The sequence below is a fragment of the Schistocerca gregaria genome, chromosome 7 (genome assembly GCF_023897955.1).
Source record: "Schistocerca gregaria isolate iqSchGreg1 chromosome 7, iqSchGreg1.2, whole genome shotgun sequence".
Classification (NCBI taxonomy): Eukaryota; Metazoa; Arthropoda; class Insecta; order Orthoptera; family Acrididae; genus Schistocerca; species Schistocerca gregaria.
In genome coordinates, this window is record NC_064926.1 from 499,002,204 (window position 1) to 499,022,686 (window position 20,483).

General features: G+C 37.6%; 1 protein-coding gene across 2 annotated transcripts in view; it reads left to right on the forward strand.

The window, feature by feature from the left end:
• LOC126281657 (tyrosine-protein kinase Btk29A) overlaps positions 1–19,535 on the forward strand; it is a 790,079-nt gene extending 770,544 nt beyond the window's left edge. For both annotated transcript variants that reach the window (XM_049980798.1, XM_049980797.1), the window contains 6 exons: positions 699–892; positions 2,036–2,376; positions 5,923–6,041; positions 10,165–10,283; positions 12,322–12,455; positions 12,918–19,535. In XM_049980798.1, coding sequence (XP_049836755.1) covers positions 699–892; positions 2,036–2,376; positions 5,923–6,041; positions 10,165–10,283; positions 12,322–12,455; positions 12,918–13,019 — 1,009 coding nt within the window. In that variant the 3' untranslated portion in view covers positions 13,020–19,535. The remainder of the gene's footprint in view (positions 1–698; positions 893–2,035; positions 2,377–5,922; positions 6,042–10,164; positions 10,284–12,321; positions 12,456–12,917) is intronic.
• Positions 19,536–20,483: the final 948 nt, after the last annotated feature.

A 20,483-nucleotide genomic window follows, 5' to 3' on the forward strand; every position in this document is an offset into this window, starting at 1 on the left:
GTGATAGAAATAAAAGAAAGGTTCACAAGGGAGATAGAAATTCACAGTGAAAGGATATTGGTAATAAAATTTGCTGCTAATATCGATATCCTCAGTGAAAGTAAGGGGGAATTGCAGGTCCTGTTGAATGAAATAAACATCTAATGATTACAGAATGTATTCCGAGAGTAAATCAAAGAAAAGTGACAGTAATGAAGGGTAGGGAAATGAGATTAGTGAGAAACTTAACATCAAAATTGGTGACAAAGTTAAGGAGTTCTACTGCCCTGTAAGAAAATAACATGACAGGTGAAGCAAAGACAATCTAAAATGTAGATTATCCCAGAGAAAGATCTAATGTCTAGCCAAAAGAAGTCTACTAGGTCTACTAGTACCAAGCATTGGCTTTATTTAAAGGAATAAATGTCTGATAACATATGTTTTTGTAGCATGGTTGTTATTAAAATTGTATGCTTGTTGTAGTTATTACTGTTTGTGTTTTATATATTCACTTGCTCCATATCCGACTTGACATACTCACACTTACAAATTCCCAGAATGTGCATGTAGTTTGTGTGTGTGTGTGTGTGTGTGTGTGTGTGTGAGAGAGAGAGAGAGAGAGAGAGAGAGAGAGAGAGAGGGAGAGAGAGAGAGAGAGAGAGAGAGAGAGAGAGAGAGAGAGAGTGCAGACACTACTTACAGATACTATTTCTTTACAGTCCTCATCCCCACGTGAAACATTATCACATCAAACAGAACTCTCGGGGAGAATTCTTCCTGTCCGAGAAGCACTGCTGCAGCTCGATACCGGACCTGGTCAACTATCACCGCCACAACAGTGGTGGCCTTGCATCACGGCTCAAGGCTAGCCCCTGTGACCGCCCTGTTCCTGCCACTGCTGGCCTCAGCCATGGTACGTACCTGCCATCACTCATGTCATCACACAGAAAACTGGATTTACTGTAGACTTAACCAAGTAGAAGGAGTGTTTATCATTACACCGGGGTACGTAACCATGGATTTTCCCAAGATGGGGTGGCTTAAATGCTTCAGTGATGTGCATAATGGTACAACAGGTGCAACCATAACAGAGGGGCATCTGTGGAGATATTGGACTAATCCATGGTTCCTGAAGAGAGACAGTAGCCTTTTTGCCAGTTGCAGGGGCACCTACTGACCTGGCCTTGTAAAATCAGCCAGTATGGCCTTCCTGTGCTTCCCTTTGAGTGGCTGAAAACAAAGGCAAACTACAGCTGTTAGTTTTCTCTATGGAGAATACAGCTATACTGTATTGGTCAATATAAGACAGTCTCCTGTTCTGATCTCCAGTTGAGGCCTCCTCAGAAGGATATTATCATCATGAAAACAAAACTGGTCTGCTGTGGTGCTGTGGATCAAAGTGTGGGGTATTGGATCCCTTCATTCAGTAGGTATGTTACATAATTTAAAAAGGAAATAGATAGGTTGAAGTCTGATAAAAGGGAATTGGTAAAGTGCAGTGGCGGAAAGAACAGTACTTCTGGTCAGGTGAGTGTAGGGTTATCAATACTGAATACTGTTTTTTGTTGTGTGTTTCTATGTGCCACACATCAATCCACTATAGGTGAGTGGTTGCCTTTCCCTTATTTTACATATTATTTCTTCCAGGAATTTCCATTTTTGTTATGCTTGGCAATTATTCTTATGACAAAAGGAGTTTTGAATCTAAGTAACAATATTTGTATGCCATATTAAGAAGTGGTCAAGAATTTTTAAAAGCATGAAACTGGCTGAGGGGTGTTTTTTGAATGTTTAAAGCAGTACTGCTTGTGGAAATCCAGTTAATAACATTAACAGAAACATGGGTATATATTTTCCCAGTTGACACTTTTTCACTTGGCTTCTTAATAATGCTTGAATTGTCTATAAAAAGAACTAATTCTACATTCTGATCTGCTGCTAACTTATTCTCTTCTCATATCTGTACTTTCTGGTAATGGCAGTATTGTAATTGTGCTGCCACACATTGATGCTGCATTAAGTTACTATTTAGCTATCCTGCCTCTTTCCTTGACAGATAAGTGGGAGATTGACCCACAAGAACTGATGTTGTTGGAAGAACTTGGCTCCGGGCAGTTTGGCGTCGTTCGCCGTGGCAAATGGCGCGGATCTATAGATGTCGCTGTAAAGATGATGAAGCAGGGGACTATGTCAGAAGATGACTTCATTGAGGAAGCTAAGGTCATGACGCGGCTGCAGCATCTCAACCTGGTCCAGCTGTACGGTGTGTGCAGTAAGCACCGGCCAATCTATATTGTGACGGAGTACATGCGTCACGGCTCGCTGCTCAACTACCTCCGCCGGCACGAGGCCTCGCTCGGCGGCAACACCGGCCTGCTGCTCGACATGTGCATACAGGTGGGCATGGCACAGTGCCCTTTGCTTTGCTTGCTTACTTTGTCTGCTTGTATGTTTTACTTCTGTTCAATGTAAAGCAAGTAAAAATGTAATCTGTCCTCATATGTGGAATTTTCAACATTTTTTTTTTACCTGACATAGTTGTTGCAGGTTAATGTACATTGGATAAAGACAGGCATGGACACATTACACCCTCCCATCCTCCCCTCCTCTTATTTCATGCCCTTTACACAACGAACACAAATTTTGGATTATTAAGGAGACACTTAAAGCAGTCCTCTCAGATTTTTTACAGATGACACTGTCATTTACCATCTAGTAAAAGTCATAAGAAGATCAAAACCAATTGCAAAATGGTTTAGAGAGAATATCTGTAGGTTGCAAAAATTGGCAATTGACTCTAAATAATGAGAAGTGTGAAGTCATCCACTTGAGAACTAAAAGGAATCCATTAAATTTTGGTTGCAAATCACATAAATCTAAAGGCTGTCAATTCAACTAAATACTTAAGAGGTAAAATTAAGAACAATTTAAATTTGAATGATTATATAGGTAATATTGTGTGGAAAGTGAACCAGTGACTGCATGTTATTGGCACACACACACACATAGAATATGCAACAAGTCTACTAAAAATAATGCTTACAGTAGGCTTGTTTGTCCTCCTCTAGAGTATTACTTACTGCATGGTATGGGATTTGTAGCAAATAGGATTGATGGAGGACATCCAGAAAATTCAAAAAGTGTCAACTTGTTCTGTATTATCATGAAGTTTGTGAGGGGAGGGGGAGGTGTGGGTTGGGAGGTGGGGGGGAGGGGAAGAGTGTCACAGATATCATACGTGACTTAGGGTGGCAGTCATTAAAAGAATGGCAGTTTTCATTGTGGCGAGATCTTTTCACAGAATTTCAATCAACGACTTTCTCCTCCAAATGTGAAAATATTTTGTTGATGCCAACCAACATAGGAAGAAATATTTATTGTAATAAAACAAGAGACACCAGAGCTTTACTGTAAGTAATAACAAAAACAATCAATTATTGATAAAATTATTTAATTGGAGAGAGAAAAAATATACTCACCAAGCAGCGGCAAAACAATTGCATAAAAGACTGTTGTGATTGGCAAGCTTTTGGAGCCATTGGCTCCTTCTTCAGGCAGAAGGGTTGAAGAGAAAGGAAGAAGGGTTAAGGAAAAGGACTGGAGAGGTCTAGGAAAAGGGGTAGATACTGGGAAAGTCACACAAAACCGCAGGTCCAGGTCAGGGGAGACTCACCGTATGGGTAATCTATCCATTTTTACTGTACGATGTTCGAGAGTGGAATGGAAGAGAAATAGTCTGAAGGTGAGTTGATGAACCCCGTGCCTTACCCTTAGTGTGAATTGCAGATTAGTCATGTAGATGTTGATGCAAATTGCTTAGGACAGTGGACAAAACTCTCCCAAAAATAAATTAAAAAATGAATCCAGTAGTGCAGTTCTGATCCAGTTTCTTTGGGGGTTTCTCTTGGCTGTAAAGCCAGGCTCATGTTGCACTGGTGGTTTTGACTATGCTTAGAAGTTTTGTTGGGAAGCCTGTGCACATCCTGCATACAACCCCGATCTCTCCCCATGTGATTTCCATAGTTCTGAAGCCCTACAGAAAGACATTTGTGGCTGTTGACTTGCTTCAGACGAAGTGGTGCATGTCTGGGTACACTCATGATTCTACAGGAAACCACAAACATTTTTCTATGAAGCCACTGACTGTCTTGATCTCAGTGGGATAAATGTAATAACAGTTACAATGACTGCTTTTGAAATAAAAAACAGTTTACTTACTTTTTTCCATCTGTCTCGTTTTCATTTAGCTTCCCCTCATAATAATAGTGGCTACATGAGATCAGTGGACCACCGGAATTGATCATAGTTCTTTGCCAAAAAAAAAAAAAAAAAAAAAAAAAACTGCAACAGCAATTTGTGCTAAAGCTGCATTATTCTCACAATTTCAAAGAGAAAAAAGAAAAGATAGCCAGAATGAAAAAAAAAGTAATAACTCACTCTATGGCACATTGGAACAAGGGTGTGATCATGAATATGCAAATGGTACTTATAGTGTTGCACATGAAAATTGTGTAGGAATGACAGCCTTCTCGCATGGTTTTTCAAATCCTCTAGTGATATTTGTCAATTACAAAGTAGGTTCAGGAAATATAATTCTGCTGTGGACAACCTGATCATCCATCCTCCCTGGACGCGAGTTTCTAACAAACTGTCTCTCATGAGGAACAACTTGCAAATATTTTATAGACTTCGAGTAAGACTCAGATACCACTTGGAGGACTGCCATTCTCAGAAAGCTCCCATCAACACAGCTTTGTGGGCTAGCTACCCATCCTTATGGTGTCATATCACTGTTTGTGATATAAAGTTTGAGCCCCTATGTCACATTGGTTTGAACAGTAGAATGGAAGTCAGCTCTAAGTGTCTTTTCTGGCCCCATTATTCTTAGTACATATAGACAGTCTCCACAGCAATGACAACTAAAAACATCTTCGTGGGTGATGTGCTACTATTATCCATCTGTATCAAACAGACTCACAGGTTCTTCCCTGATGTCCCACCACATAGAATTGTGTCCTGGCCTTTCTCAATGATGTTTTTTAGTAACCACATCTGCTGAGTGTCCTGAATAATTCTCTACAAAACCCAACATTACATGACATTTAAATTCATTGAATGAAAGTCTAAATGTTGTCATTGATTTTGAAGTGTACTATAAACAGAATTTGATTTCACTTTTATCTCTTTACCCATTTCTTTATCCAAATGCAAAACAGCAATTCACTGAACAATGCTGAAATATCATCATGTTGGCAAAAACTGTATAACATAACATACCATATTCAGATGGCTGCCAAATCAGAACTAACCTATGAATTACCATCAGTTTCATTTTTTGCCATGTAACACATGGTGGGCACACCAACTTTCATTAGCAGTGACACATATCATACTGATCCTCCCTTGTGGAGGAACAGGGTGCCTGGAGGTGATTGACTACATCATGTGTGTGCTTAGGGAAACATACTGCTTAGCCACAACAGGGCTGCTTCTGATGATGGAGGGATATGGAAGTACTGTTAACATGCCTCAATGTGTTGATTTATCAAAGGGCAAGGGGAACTAATTGTCATACAGTTCTTGTGGTAAGTGACTATCTGTTTGCCACATTTTGTCAGAAAGTCTGTCATTTTCTGTTCGGGTGCAGACCATGGGTCAGCTACTGGGTTATCTTCAATTTTCATTTGAGTGACAGCCTATTGATCCATTTATACATAATCTTCAATTTGTATCTGATTTTTAATTTTCAGTTTTATCTTACATATAAGAAACCTTCATTAAATTCCACACATTTTTGATGAATAGGTCAAACTCTGGGTGTAAATTATACAGAAATTTACATTTTGTTTTTTCAGTTTTTATTTGTACTCAAACTCATTGAGCAATTAACCATGCTTTTCTCTAGAGTAGAAGTGCATTTCTCATAGCTTGTGTAATTTTCAGGTGTGCAACGGGATGGCGTATTTGGAGCGCCACAATTATATCCACAGAGACCTGGCAGCACGGAATTGTCTGGTTGGTTCAGAAAATGTCGTGAAGGTTGCCGACTTTGGTTTAGCAAGGTAGATGACTGTGTAACTTTAGAGATCAACTTTGACACAACCTAGAACTGTTAACAGTTTCACCATCAGCTATAAAAGTGTTTAAAAATTTATTCTCCTCCAGCCCTGTGATGTCATATACTTGCATCCTGCACAACTGCAATGACAGATGTCAACCCTACAACAACTCTACTCAGTGTGTCCAGGAGTCCACGTAGACCCACAATTGTATACTCTTCCACAGAAAGTATGAGACCTGCACTTGTGTAAAGTGTCACCACAGAATTCCTAGTTTTACTGCACTGCACATTATAATGTATCCCCTTTGTGGAGCCTGCTGAAAGGTTGCCAGGTCATAGGCATGCTGTGTGCAGGGGTGTGGGATTGAGAGTTCCTTTGTGGATGTTACTGATTTTCTTTTCTGCTGTGCAAAGTAGTTTTCCCACCTGCATTTTTAAGTAGTTATTAAGATGTGTTGACATTATTTGCAATGCTTTGTGATCCATAGCAATGTTTGGATTGGAAGAAGAAATATTTCATCACAATCCAAATTTAGGAAACATGTGTTGTTCTTATAATATGATTCGGTGTTGTCAGGGCAATAATTATGTTGTGATCAGTGCTTATCTGTAGGCTAGTGCAGAATGGTCAGCTAAATTTAGGGTAATACCGAGTCTTCCTTGTCAAACTATTTTCCATTTCTTGCCTATGTTGACTTACAATCCATGTGACAGCCCCACACTGTCAGACAGTTGACTGCACTCGAGGTTGTAGTCACAAGGACTGTGCTGCATTTCATAGTTGTCCATATAATGCATAAACATCTTTATGTATTGGTGGAAATACAAAGCAGTCGATAATGTGATACAATAAAATTGTTTTCTTTAAGCCATTTTTTGTCCATATTTGTTCCATTCTCTTAGTATGTGCTGTTTTTCTAGCCACAGGCCAAATGGTTTTGGTCTTGGTGCATCTTTCTTCTAGTACTGCTTTACATTATTCGTTCCAGCAAATCTTCCCTTTACCCTTGGGCAAACCTTATGTCTTCTCTGCCACTACTGCAATTTGTTATTAGTGTTCGTGCCGATCAACTGTTTTGGTTGTTTCAATTCCCTTTCTATATTTTTCTATGTTTTCTGTCTTGATAGTAATTATACTGGTGTCATATTTGATTACTTTCTTTGAAGATCTGTTGCTCTGAAAACAAAAGGCTGGTTTCTTGCACCTGCTGACATTCATAGCTGAGAAGTGTTACTTTGAAATTTTGTTGGCAAGTCATCACTTTTATCTGCATAAAATAAATCATGCTGTCATTCACTGAGAATATCGAGAATTTCTTCCTTTGTGCTTTCTACAGAAAAGTGATATTTTTTCATTTGCAGAATAAACAAATATGAGAATAAAATCCTGAAGATACTCGGATAGAAAGCAAAGTAGGAAAAAGGGATGAGAGACCACATCAGCAATGTGCATGCGTGATAGGTGAGCAACCTTACCTTTCAACAGCTAGTGGGAAGTAGTGGTGGAAGAACAGCTGTGCATTGTTGAGCTGCTGATGTGCAACACTCATTTGGGTTCTTCTCTTGGCCTTAATTGTTGATAAACATTGTAAATGATGCTAGGAAATTCTAAATGATGCAAGCAACACTAAATATATTTAAAGTATTTTTGACACACTTTTATTTTTATAAACACACTAAAATGTTTGTGGCCAGCTTACACTCATTTGGGTTCTTCTCTTGGCCTTAATTGTTGATAAACATTGTAAATGATGCTAGGAAATTCTAAATGATGCAAGCAACACTAAATATATTTAAAGTATTTTTGACACACTTTTATTTTTATAAACGCACTAAAATGTTTGTGGCCAGCTAGGAGAGGTTCATCTAAAATAATGGGTCCATAACTTACTTTGACTCAAATAAAGTCAGTGTGAACACAGTTTTCTGAGTGGAAAGTTTTCACAGATTAACAAACGTTCCTCACACTTAAATTCCTAGGTGTGACTGACTTTGGCGTTGAGCACTAGGCATTTTTAAAGATTCACCCCATACGTATATAGGAAACTATTTTCAAATTATTGCAAATTGGAGAAATACTTCTCAGTTATGTTTTCAGTAGTATTGTAGAAAACTGGAATTACTGGTAATATTTACACGAATTCCAAAATATAGGTATATTGCTTAACTATTGTAACACTATTCTTTAAATAATATTGGGTCTGTGTTAGTGAATGGATATTTAGGTGCAAAAATTTCTCCAATGTCTTCTATTGAAGTTCATCAAGATTATTCCAAAAACAAAACGTTACAACAGAAATGTTTGATTGCCATATTTTTCTAGGAATCTCATACATTTTTTAGAAACTGAAAATTCCATGCTGTAATATGGTAAAACTGGAGCTTTGAAGAAATTTATTATAGAAATTGTACAATGTTTCATTTCTTACAATACACTCATTTTTAACAGCAATATTTCCTAAGCTAGAAGCTCTTGTAGCAGACACAAAATTTTGAATATAGATAGCATTAGTATTAGTAAATTGCCTGAAATAAAATGTTTCTATGAAGAATATGCATTTGTTGATAGTCAGCCAAATTTAAATTCTACTTAAAACTATAAGAAACAGTGAAATACAGTTTGCACCACAATTTAAAATTTTTAGGTACCAATTAACTACTGTGCATAACTAAGGTAAGGAAAAAAAGTATTTTTTTATATTAGGAATGAAACTGTGGCCCACAGACATTTCAGCATGTCATGTCAATAGCACACAGATATTTGAGTGGTCACGAGAAAGGGCACGCTGGTGTGTTTGAATCCATCCTTGTTGTATGAGAAACAGAATAGCATGACATATTAATACATCAAAAGTAAGGGATTAGCTGTCATGGAGTTTGGTCCCATGAGAGCCTGAGCAGTTAGTAAGTGTATTTTTATAGGAGTACTGTGGAAATTGATTGGTTGGGAAATATACAGAAGTGTGTTGGATTCGGAAAGGAAATAAATCTGCAGAAAACTGTTGCAGAGCTGTTAGACTTCCTTGAGTGTATATTGTATGATAAAAGTGTATTTAACTTGCAAATGTGAAAGGCTTAGAGCAAGACAAAAAGAATTGTGGATCTATACTGTCTACATCTACATATATTCCAGGCTACTCTACGTTGCATGCCATACGATACTATGTACCATTACTGCTTGCTCAAATTCCTTTTCCATTTGCGAATGGTGTGAGGGAATAGTTACTGCTGTATACCTCTTTACAAGGCCAAATCTCTATTATTTTGCCCATACATGTTTGAAACAATAGAATTACTTGAACCTATAATGAATGCTGGTTCTCTAAACTTCTTCAGAAACATTTTGTGAGAAAATCATATTTTCTCCTCCAATGATTTCCACATAAGATCACTGGGCAGTTCAGTAACACTAAACTAACAACAAATCTAGCAGCGCACCTGACTCACTAAGTTGTCTTTCTTTAGTTTGATCTGGTGAGAATCCCAAACAATTGGACAGTATAATATAATGGGTCACACAATTATATGTTACATGCAATCTTTTTTATAGATATGTTGCACTTTACCAAAACTCTCCCCATAAACTGCAGTAGACCATTGACCCTCCCTAAACTGACCGTATGTGCATGTTTCATTTCATGTTTTTTCATAGTGTTACTCATAGATATTTAAATGACAGCACAGTGGAGTAGCATGCCCCTAATACTGTATTCAAATATTACTAGAATTTTTCTCGTACCCTTCTGAGTGAACTTAAATGTATCCACATTTAAAGCAAGCTGCCATTTATGATTAAAAAAAATCTGCCCAAGTTAACAGTCATTCAATGACAACATTTCCTGTACACAACAACCAGTGGAATCATCTTGAGGAAGTTCCTTGGCTTAAAAATGTAGGGAATATGTTCTACAAGATTCGTTGGAAATATTTCCTGACTTCCGCCCACAGCTGTCTGCTACTGTACTTACAGATTGTAACAAAGTTTCGTACAAATAAACTGCTGACTGTGTTTGAATTGTGATGAAGTAATCTTTTTGTTTATGATGTCCAAACTTTCTGTGGAAAAAAATTTGTCTTGATAAGGCTATCTCTTTAGCAATTAAATTACTCTTTGTACATTGCAGGTATGTTTTGGATGACCAGTACACGAGCTCTGGTGGCACCAAGTTCCCCATCAAGTGGGCACCTCCTGAGGTGCTCAACTACACCAGGTTCTCTTCGAAGTCCGATGTTTGGGCTTATGGTAAATAAATAGTTAGCAAGTGTGAATTTCACATCACCTTCTCATGCACTGTGATTGTCATATGTGCATTTAGTGAGAACTATTCGGAAAGAAGCTTCCATTTTGAAACAAATAAAATATTGTGATAAGTGCAGCAAATTTATTAGAAAAATATTGTAACTACACTTTTGTATTTCTTCTCTACATATTCGCCATACAGTTTAAGCATTTTCCATCTGTCTTAAAGAGTTGGTAAATTCCCTCTCTACCACCTGAGATAGGATCCAGACTATGACAGCTTCTTCAAGCTCTCATCAGAGTCAAAGTGTTTTGACGTGTGTGGAGAAGTGAAACTTGGAGTCATTTCTGGATCATAGGATGGATGTTTGAAAGTGTACCATTTGAATTAATGCAAATATTGTGTGACAGGCAGCTTGACGCTGAGCATAGTTATTAGTGGAGAGAAGGCTCTTCACAGTTCACTAACATCTAACAGATTAATCACCCTTCCACATTCTATAAAAGCCACGAACAAGATTCCCTCAATAAAATTTCCTGCCATGTCAAGTGACACGTGAAAGCTCAGTGTCTGTATATGTGCGGATATATACGTGCGTGCGTGCGTGCGTGCGTGGGTGCGTGTGTGTGTGTGTGTGTGTGTGTGTGTGTGTGTGTGTGTGTGTGTGTACCTGTCCTGTTCTCCCCCTATGGTAAGTCTTTCCGCTCCCGGGATTGGAATGACTCCTTATCCTCTCCCTTAAAACCCACATCCTTTCATCTTTCCCTCTCCTTCCCTCTTTCCTGATGAAGCAACCTTAGGTTGCGAAAGCTTGAAGTTTGTGTGTGTGTTTGTATTTGTTTATGTGTCTATCAACATACCAACGCTGTCGTTTAGTAAGTTACATCATCTTCGTTTTTAGATATATTTTTCCCATGTGGAATGTTTCCCTCTGTTTTTTTCACTATAATCAGTGTGATGGAAGGTGACTCTGAGGTAGGCTGCCTCAGCTGACATGCTTTAACAGTCTGGGCTGGCATGGTCCATATGAACCAAGGTATAAAGTACCCCTTCAAGCAGTGACAGCTGTCAGCCTGTGGAAACAAATCGATGTAAGTTGACTTTCTAATAACGGCATGTTCCAATGTATTGTCACCCTACATCCTGACCAACATGTCGAGGAAAGGAAAGTAGCTTTTGTAAAAAAAATCTGTGGCTAGCACTTCATGAATCCACACATGGAATCTTTTGAAGGGGAGTAATTCTACATAGTGGTGTGGTGTGGTGTATGTTATCAAAATTAATTTCATTTTCTTAATTATTTTTTGCTTCAATTTTCTGTGAGGTTTGTCACAACACACACTCAGTGGACAACGTTTTTTCTTACACAGCCAAAATTATTTCAAACCTATGGCAGTATCTTATTTTTGCCTTGGAAGACATTTTCATTATAAAAATGTGCTGAATGAATTTGTACATCTTGAGACTGACCTAAGAACAGTTTATGGTTCTAACTTTTTTCTGCAGGTTGAAAAATAATTTTTTTACCAGTTCTGTGTAACATCATCTATTTCTTTCCTCTCACACCTTGAGTATCAATGATTTTTTTGTTTTTGTTTTGGTTTTTAGGATGCTGAAATGATTTCATATTTTGAGAGGAACATATTTTTATGTGCTTCTAAAGAACATGTCAAACAATGTTTGTCATGCACCAAGTAAAGAGTGTCATTAGAAGCTTTTAAGTCTTGTGAAAAATACCAATAATTTTTTGTCCCCAAGCTCAAGGGAATAATTTTTGTTATTGTGTGAAATTGAATTAATATTTTGTAGGTGTGTTTAGTATAAAAGATGAAGCACGATCATAGATTGCTATTCATTGTAAAGATTACACATTGGGTTGCAGATAGGCACAGTGAAAAAAAAGATGCTTTTCATTGTGCTTGTCTGCAATTCAGCATGTCACTTTTACAGTGAGTAGCAATCTTATCTTTTCCTGATATTGTTGATATTCCAACCTGGAGTTTCCAGTGTTTCATAAAGCATAATCTTGTTGTTTAACAGGAGTCCTGATGTGGGAAGTGTTCACATGTGGCAAAATGCCTTACGGGCGTCTCAAGAACACTGAAGTCGTTGAAAGGGTGCAAAGGGGCATTGTACTGGAGCGACCAAAGGCGTGTTACAAAGAGGTGTATCAGGTGTGTAAACATGCGCTGGGATGTCAAAACAGTGTTTCTGTACAAAAAGGTATATCCATTTGAGAAAATTGTTGTGTGTTGGATGACATTTCATTGGGGGAGTTACTTTTACAGTCTCTGTCATGACATAAATGACTGACAGCTAGTTTTGATAAAATATAATGACCATCTTCATGTCTGAGAGTCAAAATCTTTCAGGTAAATGTGAACAGGTTGGAGTTATACAATAAAGAAATTCAAACATGCCAGCATCAGACATTTGATAAGCATTTCTGTTGTACACTATCAGCACTTCTGCCTTTTGGCGAGTGGTCTCCTTTACTCCAAAAATATGTACATGTTAATATGCTGTGTACAAATGGAAACAGTAATCAAGCATTTGATGCTGGTATATCTGAAATGTTAAGATTTTTTACATTCTGTACTTATGCCCTCTGCAGTACTTATGCCCTCTGTTTGCAGGTGATGCGCAAGTGCTGGTGCCATGCGCCAGAGGACCGCCCGTCATTCCGGTCACTCAAGGAGCAGCTGGTGAGCGTCTCACAGGGTGTCATGGCTGACTGACTGCCCCCGGCACCCTTCCCTCCGGCCGCCCCACCGCCGCCGCTCCCGGATTCTGTGTCCACGCCTGCATCCGTACCTGTGCCCACTCCGAGCCCAGCATGCATATTCTGCACATCCTACGGCCACCCTTGGGCCGAACTGTGCCGTGCCATCCAAGCGAGCCGTCGGACTGCTAAGTAGTGGCAGCAAATGGGCACTGTTAGTGAGGATCAGGCCATCGGCTGTCGTACTGCGGCCAATGTTTCAGTGGAGGTACATCTTCTGTTGGCAGACATTATCTAATAACTTATCTGTCCATCTCGTCTCTTTGATCTCATGTCATACACTGATTCATTATATTTGGAGATATACTCCAAGTGTGTATCACTCACTCTGAAGAAGTGTTTTTTTGTGCAGTGGTAATTGTAATATTTTAAATGCATCAGAAGTGACTCGGAAGACACTGTTACGGCTGAATATTGAAGTTAATGATACCACATGTTTAACCAGGTGATTGATATTCCACCTGGCTGCACATATTCTTGACTGTAGTTTTGTGTGTGATGGTACCCAGTCTGGAAACTGTTGTTGTGATTCCTGATTCATAAATTGTATTTATTCCTAATGACCCTAGTCTCTGTATCTTGATATTACTCAAATGAATTTTGTTGCGAGCACTAGATTAATGGAAGGAATCGTTTTAGCTGTTGTCGTTGTGCCATACTCTGTAACCAGCAGTGGGTGGATTGTATGTGAATTTAGAACTCTGGCTGTGAGGGTGAATACTGCTGCCATTTACTTGGACAGTGTATGTTTTTAGTGCTTTCCTCTGCTACTTTTATCAAGATCTTGTACGCACAATGTCCTGGAATAGCAGTGTGAGTAATTTATTAGGAAAGCCTCGTGTTAAAATGTTAGGAAGATTTTTTACTACTGCAATTATTTTTTGGTAAGCTGTTGTAATATTTTATTAAATTGTTAGAAATTAATTTCTGAGATGTGTGTGTTTGCCAAGAAGTTCCATAATTGGGTATTTATATATGAGGTTGCATGTGATACGTTGGATATGTTATATCCTCTGAATTAGAAATAATTTTATATCTGCTGTCTAAACATTAGAATGTGTGTGTGAACGTGTGCATTTGTAAGTGTGTGTGTGTGTGTGTGTGTGTGTGTGTGTGTGTGTGTGTGTGTGTGTGTGTTCGCTGAGAAATTGTAAGGTTTTTTTATTGTGTTGATATATAAGGTACCATTACACAACGCTTCCTCATGTGTTGAGGTTTTATTGAAAAGACTTAGAAATGTATCACTATTGGACTGAAAATAGTTCATAGCTGTTTCTCAAATTGCAACTTGGAAGTATCTTTAGTTAGGTAATTACCAATAGATTAATTTATTTAAGCAGGGAATCTTCAGTGGAATAGAATAAGTGACATTCCTGGTGTTGTAGTTCTGAATTTCTGGTGCACAAAAATAAATTTTGTGGCCTTAGAAGAATATGTCTTACACAATTAAAAAGAAACAAATTACTTGTCAACAGATTATAAATGTACGCTCTGCTGCATAATAATTTGTTAATGACAATTCACAGTTAATCAGTTTTCTGTTAGAAACTTTTAGGGACCAGGTAATTTTTAACTAATCAACAAAGAAACTTTGCTTTATCTCTTTCTTCATTTGGAAATTTACTGACCTTTGTAATGTCCTAAACACTGGAATTTTGAGTAAATGAAAAAAAGAAAAAAAATCTGACTGCATAGTCACAAGCATATTGCTGCTACTCAGAAATGTGCTTTCCTAAACATTCGCTGTTAACAAGATAAGGTTGTGTAACTTGGTTGAAAATATTCACAACGTCTTGTACTTAATATTGTTGTGTGCCTAGCAGTAGATTTTGCTGAGTGTCATGAACATAGTTTAGGCACTGTACTTACACAAAAACTGGAAAGGTGACTTTTTAATTTCTTCTATAACTCAGAGTGTGGTTTTTCAGTTTTGGAATTGATAGACTTTTTCCCATCATAAATGAATGAAAAAATTCATTTTAACAGCATAATAATGTAAAGTAAGAACTTTTGTCCAGAGTAGCTGTTAAAACAAGAATGTATATTTTTGGCCTTGTAGATGAGAGAGAGAGAGAGAAATTTGTAAAACAGGTGTGTAAAAGAAAACCTCTATCACTTCTCATGTAATATTCTGTTTGAAATTGCCATATTTCAGTACATCAAACATTTTAAAATTTAAGGTCACTGCTTAATATAATGTGAACTGCTGTGTACAGTAAGCGGTAGTTAGATTGTTTATCAAAGCTTGAAATATTGCATATGTACAGTGAGGGTGCATATGTGCACATTTGTTCAGGTGCTCAATGTAACATTCACATGATAAAACCAGTTAATTTCTGAAGTAAGATTAGGTTTTAATGTCTCTTTCTACATCATTTTAGTTCCTGCAGAATAAATGTAGCATGTAGTCTTTTCTGCAACAGTATTCCACTGTGTTCCTATGTCGTAGGTGCAGTACACTTTATAAAAAGTTGTAGCTGACTGTTCTTCGTCCATATTTTGATCAGAAGTATTGCAATTTCCTTTTTATATAAGATCACGGAACTCAAAACTTCCTTTTTATGCATCATGGTTTGGTGTGTGGCCATCAAAAATATCGATTGCAAACTGCTCATGGCAGCAGGAACATTCTTGGACTTCCATTGCAGTTTGTCTAACTGTAGTACAGACTGTATTGTATACTGAAACAAAAATATTAAAATGCCCAGAGTAAGTGTTCATTTGAAAAATGTACTGCCATGTGTTGTTCTTGTGATATTGAATATCTTTCAATACTGATATAACTGTTGGATGGTTATAATACGGCACTGATTGCGAGAAAAAATGTCATTTTATACAAATTCTATGTGAAAATGTTGTGTGCTTATTGCCTGTTTAAGATGAGAGGACTTTTTGTAAAAGTTGCCATTGGTTGCATCTCTGTAAGCAGAGGTTGTCTAGTAGTGTTGTTAGATTAATAGCTATGTTTAATGTCAACAGTGTTTTAGGAGTGCTTATTTGTTGATGAAGACTCTTTATTTATATTGTAAATGCTGAGTGATAGGCATAGAGCATATATCTAGTAACTTTTTTTGTGTAAATAGACCCATTTGTTTAAAAACATTTGTCAGGCTATACCTGAATCCCGATATTTAGGGGATAATGGTTTAGTGCAGTTTTATCGTTATTAGAACTAAGAACTGCATGCATAAGATTGGATACTTCCCCTAGTTTACCATTTCATCCTGTCTTTATTTTATATTCCTAGACTGTGATATGTTTTACACAGCTGTTGTTAAAAGATCAGAGTAAAGTGGAGTGCAGATATATTGGCTGATCTCTTAACAATACTGTGTTTCACAGAACTGAATTAAGCAGTAGTGTGAAAGAAAAAAAAGTTTGTATTTTTGTGTTTCAGTTATCAGGTGGCCACAGTATTGAGAGCTTTTGTGATGATATAGTTTGTGTACCTTTATATTCCGTGACCCATATTATAGTGTCATTATTTCTATGCAATTATAAAACTTCATGATATGACAGATATCAATTGGATTTCAATATTAAATAACTGCTGGGAACTTTTGAATCACATTGGAAAATTATCTGATGTGGCATATGTAAGAAATTTCCTTAACTGTGAAGCTGGAAGATTTTGTCAGAAGTGCCAAAGCATATACTGCCTTGTACACTTTTTTATTAATGAAAATCAGTAAATAGACAAGTATAACAGTAAAATTTTTCTAGCAGATTTACATTCTCCAAAGATAAATATTCTGAGGAAAGCACATAAAAAGTCAGAATGGAATGCTCCATGCAGTCAATATTATCTATTGGGAACCCATTTCTCCATATCCTTTTTATGATGGATTGTTAGTAGCTCCTAGCATGATAGTGTGCTATTAACAGGAACAAATGTAGTTGTCTAGAATGTACATGATGCATGTAGCATCTCAGATATGGCAGTTACTGATGATGTAACAGATGCTGCAAGTATACAGTCATTACTAGTAGCAATTTTAAGTGGAAGTTTAGGTCCTCACTTTGGCATAAATTACTAAAGTGCTTATGACACAAAGTAGGGTCATTTAGAAAAACTTCAGCATCACAATTATGTTCCTTAAAAAACTTATAATCAAATCAAAACCTCTTGAATATATGTTCTTTCACATGCTTTAAATGAGGTAACTGATGCTGAATGTCAATACATACATGTTAAACTAAACTGTGGAGGGATGAACAAACATCACTGAGGGCTATTCAGAAAGTAAACTCTGCTAGGCTGTAAATAAAATGTTGCAATACTTAAAACAAATTTACTATAAATGTCTTGAAACTATACCTTTCATTTAGTTCCCTACAAAAACACCATTCAGATTTAAGCAATTACCAACTCTCCTAATGAATTCAGTAATTCCCTCTGCACAAGATCCTGGTGCCTGCAGTTGCAGCTAACCCATGGCAGCATCTTCAAGTTCAGCACTGTCAAAGCATGGGCAGCCAAGCCAGTTTTCTTGTGTGTGGAAAGGTGGAAGTTTCTTGGTGCCCAATTTTCACTTTAGGGTGAACGCTCAAAAACTTGCCATTTCAACTGGCACAACAATTCTTATTTACCAGACAACAAGGATGATCTAGAATTGTTGAGCCAGAACAGTGGTAGAGAGACCACACTTTATTTTGAATCTTAGTTATCTTAATGGTTCACAGTACACTTCAGAATTGCTTATCCTTCTACTTTCTATAAAAGCCACCAACAATATTCCTTTAGTGTCCCAAAAGAGTGGTAGTGAAAACTGGTGTAGCTGACAGAGTCAGCATGTTGTTCTGGTTTGTTAGATGTGGTGGTATGATCTCACAGCTTTGACTGCCGTTTTGTCTTCACGTACCTGTCTCATTACAGATCACGATTGTGTCTGGTAGGTTTCCTCCTCAAGTATTGGTTCCAAAAAAGAAGTTTAAGACAAGCAGTTACACACTGAGTTTTTTGGCTCTTGGAAAGGAGTTTTGGAACCATTAAGCACAGCAGTTTATGTACCTCAGCTGTTTAGCCATGGTCTTTGGCAAAGCACTGAGAAACATGTGTAAAGTTATCTGAAAGGTGAGATAATTGTGAGGCGCTATTCCATGAATTACTTCAACATTTGAAACCAGTTCATTGCTGGGTACATATGAACTGCCAAGTCTATTACCATTATGAGTATTCGCCCTTCCATTCTTAATCATCTTCCTTCATGACATTCTATCCATATGCAGCACATTCCTCATGATGAATGATGTCAAAAGTCCCCCCCCCCCCCTCTCTACTAAATTCCATTTTATGGAATGGATTTTACATCGTCTGTGATTTTCAATTACAGTGCTCACCTGAACATCTACTGTGGGCGAACAAGAAGCAATGGAGCTTTCTCTCTATTGCAGCTCTGAGCTCACTCATTTGCTGCATGAGTCAGTGTAGTAACTGTTCTGCCCCCCCCCCCCCCCTCTCCCCCCCCCCCCCCCCCCCACACACACACACCTGTTGCTTCCCATGCTACAGAGATTACTTTCTGGCCCTCATGAATTCCCTCTTTAGTGGCACTTACTCGATTCCTCATCCTTTTAATTTCCCTCAATTGTAATATTAACAAAAATTATTGCTCAAAAATCATTTACTTTATTTATCTGTAAAACATTCCAGCTACTATTACCACATTAACAAAAAGTTGCTGGCCTTCTAATTGTTGCTCAGATCTACATAACAACTAATCCCAGGGAAGTTAACAGAAAAGTTCCAGAACTAAGTGTCTTAGCTCATTAGGACTAAATTATTTGAATCGTATTCTGGATCTCAGCAGAACTAATTTTGTGTGGCCCTTCCTCAAAATTTGTGTTCATATTAGTGGTTCCTAACATTTCTTATGTTCTTCTAATCAACTGAAGGAAGCACTAAGTGATAATAATACATACATTTGTGTTGTTACATTGTGTGTTTTAAATTAGTAATGGAAATTTTCATTGTTCAGTCTTGGGATTTTGATTCTAGTGTATAAAGTTCTGTTATGGAGCTAACTTTGTAGATTACTCTTCCAAATAGTGTAAGTGCTTGCTTTTCACTTTAACTTCCAGTCACTTCCCCTGCTTCTCTGTATAGCTTGATAATGCTTTAAAAGAAGAAAATATAATTATGTAAAACTGTCATGTCAATTGCTAAAATAGTTCAGCAGGCAGTGCTGGGCTGTGCTGTGCTTTCCTGCAGAAGCTTAACTCAAGAAAATTACTTCAGCTGTTTGCATTTATGTGGTATCCAAACCTTTTAAATTTTGCAAATGGAGGAGGCTTTATTTTTTTGACCTACCATAGAGAGAGCCATTTGTTACACAGTTGGACATTTCTTTTCTTTGAGCTACCTGGGGAAACAAATACTGAATGTATGAAGTGTTCTCTTGTATTTAAAAGTTAACTCAAGAACTGTTGTAAGATTCTGTAAACTTTTAATAACATTGTGTATTTATTTCTACTAGGTGTCTGGAACTATTTATTATCTTAATGCACCCTACATAAATCTATTGAAAATACCTTTAATACTAACACAAAAATTTGTTATTTGAGAATCTAAATTTCTGTAATAGTGCTGTGCCTTTATTCTTTTGTAGAAAGTGACACATTGCAATTTTCTGATTGTTAAAGCCACACACAGAAAGTGCATGCACACGCACACACACACACACACACACACACACACACACACACACACACACACACACACTCACTCACTCACTCACTCTCTTTCTCTCTCTCTCTCTCTCTCTCTCTCTCTCTCTCTCTCTTTCTTTCTTTCTTTCTTCGTAGGCCTACACAACTTTTTATTGCACCTGAACTCTGACCTAACTTGTCAAACCCAACAGGAAGCTTGATAACAGGCGAGTCCCTGTCATTCTTGAGACTGAGCCATCTACCCATGCTTTTAACTTTCCCAAATTTATCTCTCTCCCCTCCTAATAATTAGTAAAACTAACATAGTGTCTCTTGGTAGTACTAAATATTTCACCTACTGTAGGTAAGTAATGGCCCACAATTCTGGATTATAATTTTTTAGAAATCTTTATATGCACCATAAAAACATCCTGCCTATACCTATCCTCGTTACACCGCATATTTGTTACACACACACACACACACACACACACACACACACACACACACACCTAGCAATAAAAGTAAAGCACCCAGAAGACATGGTCAGTAGCAATATAGCTTCATACACATGAAACCATTGATGGATATGTGATGATTAGAGCAGCAATTCTTTGTGACTGATAGAACAGCCACCAGTGTGCCTTTCTGTTGTTCATGTTTAATGCCGAAACCAGGTCTTATTGGGTATATAAGGGATGTGAAGAATGTCAGATGTGGAGTGGTCACTGTGAAGGGCACGGAGATGCTGTGTACTCGTACGAGACAGCAT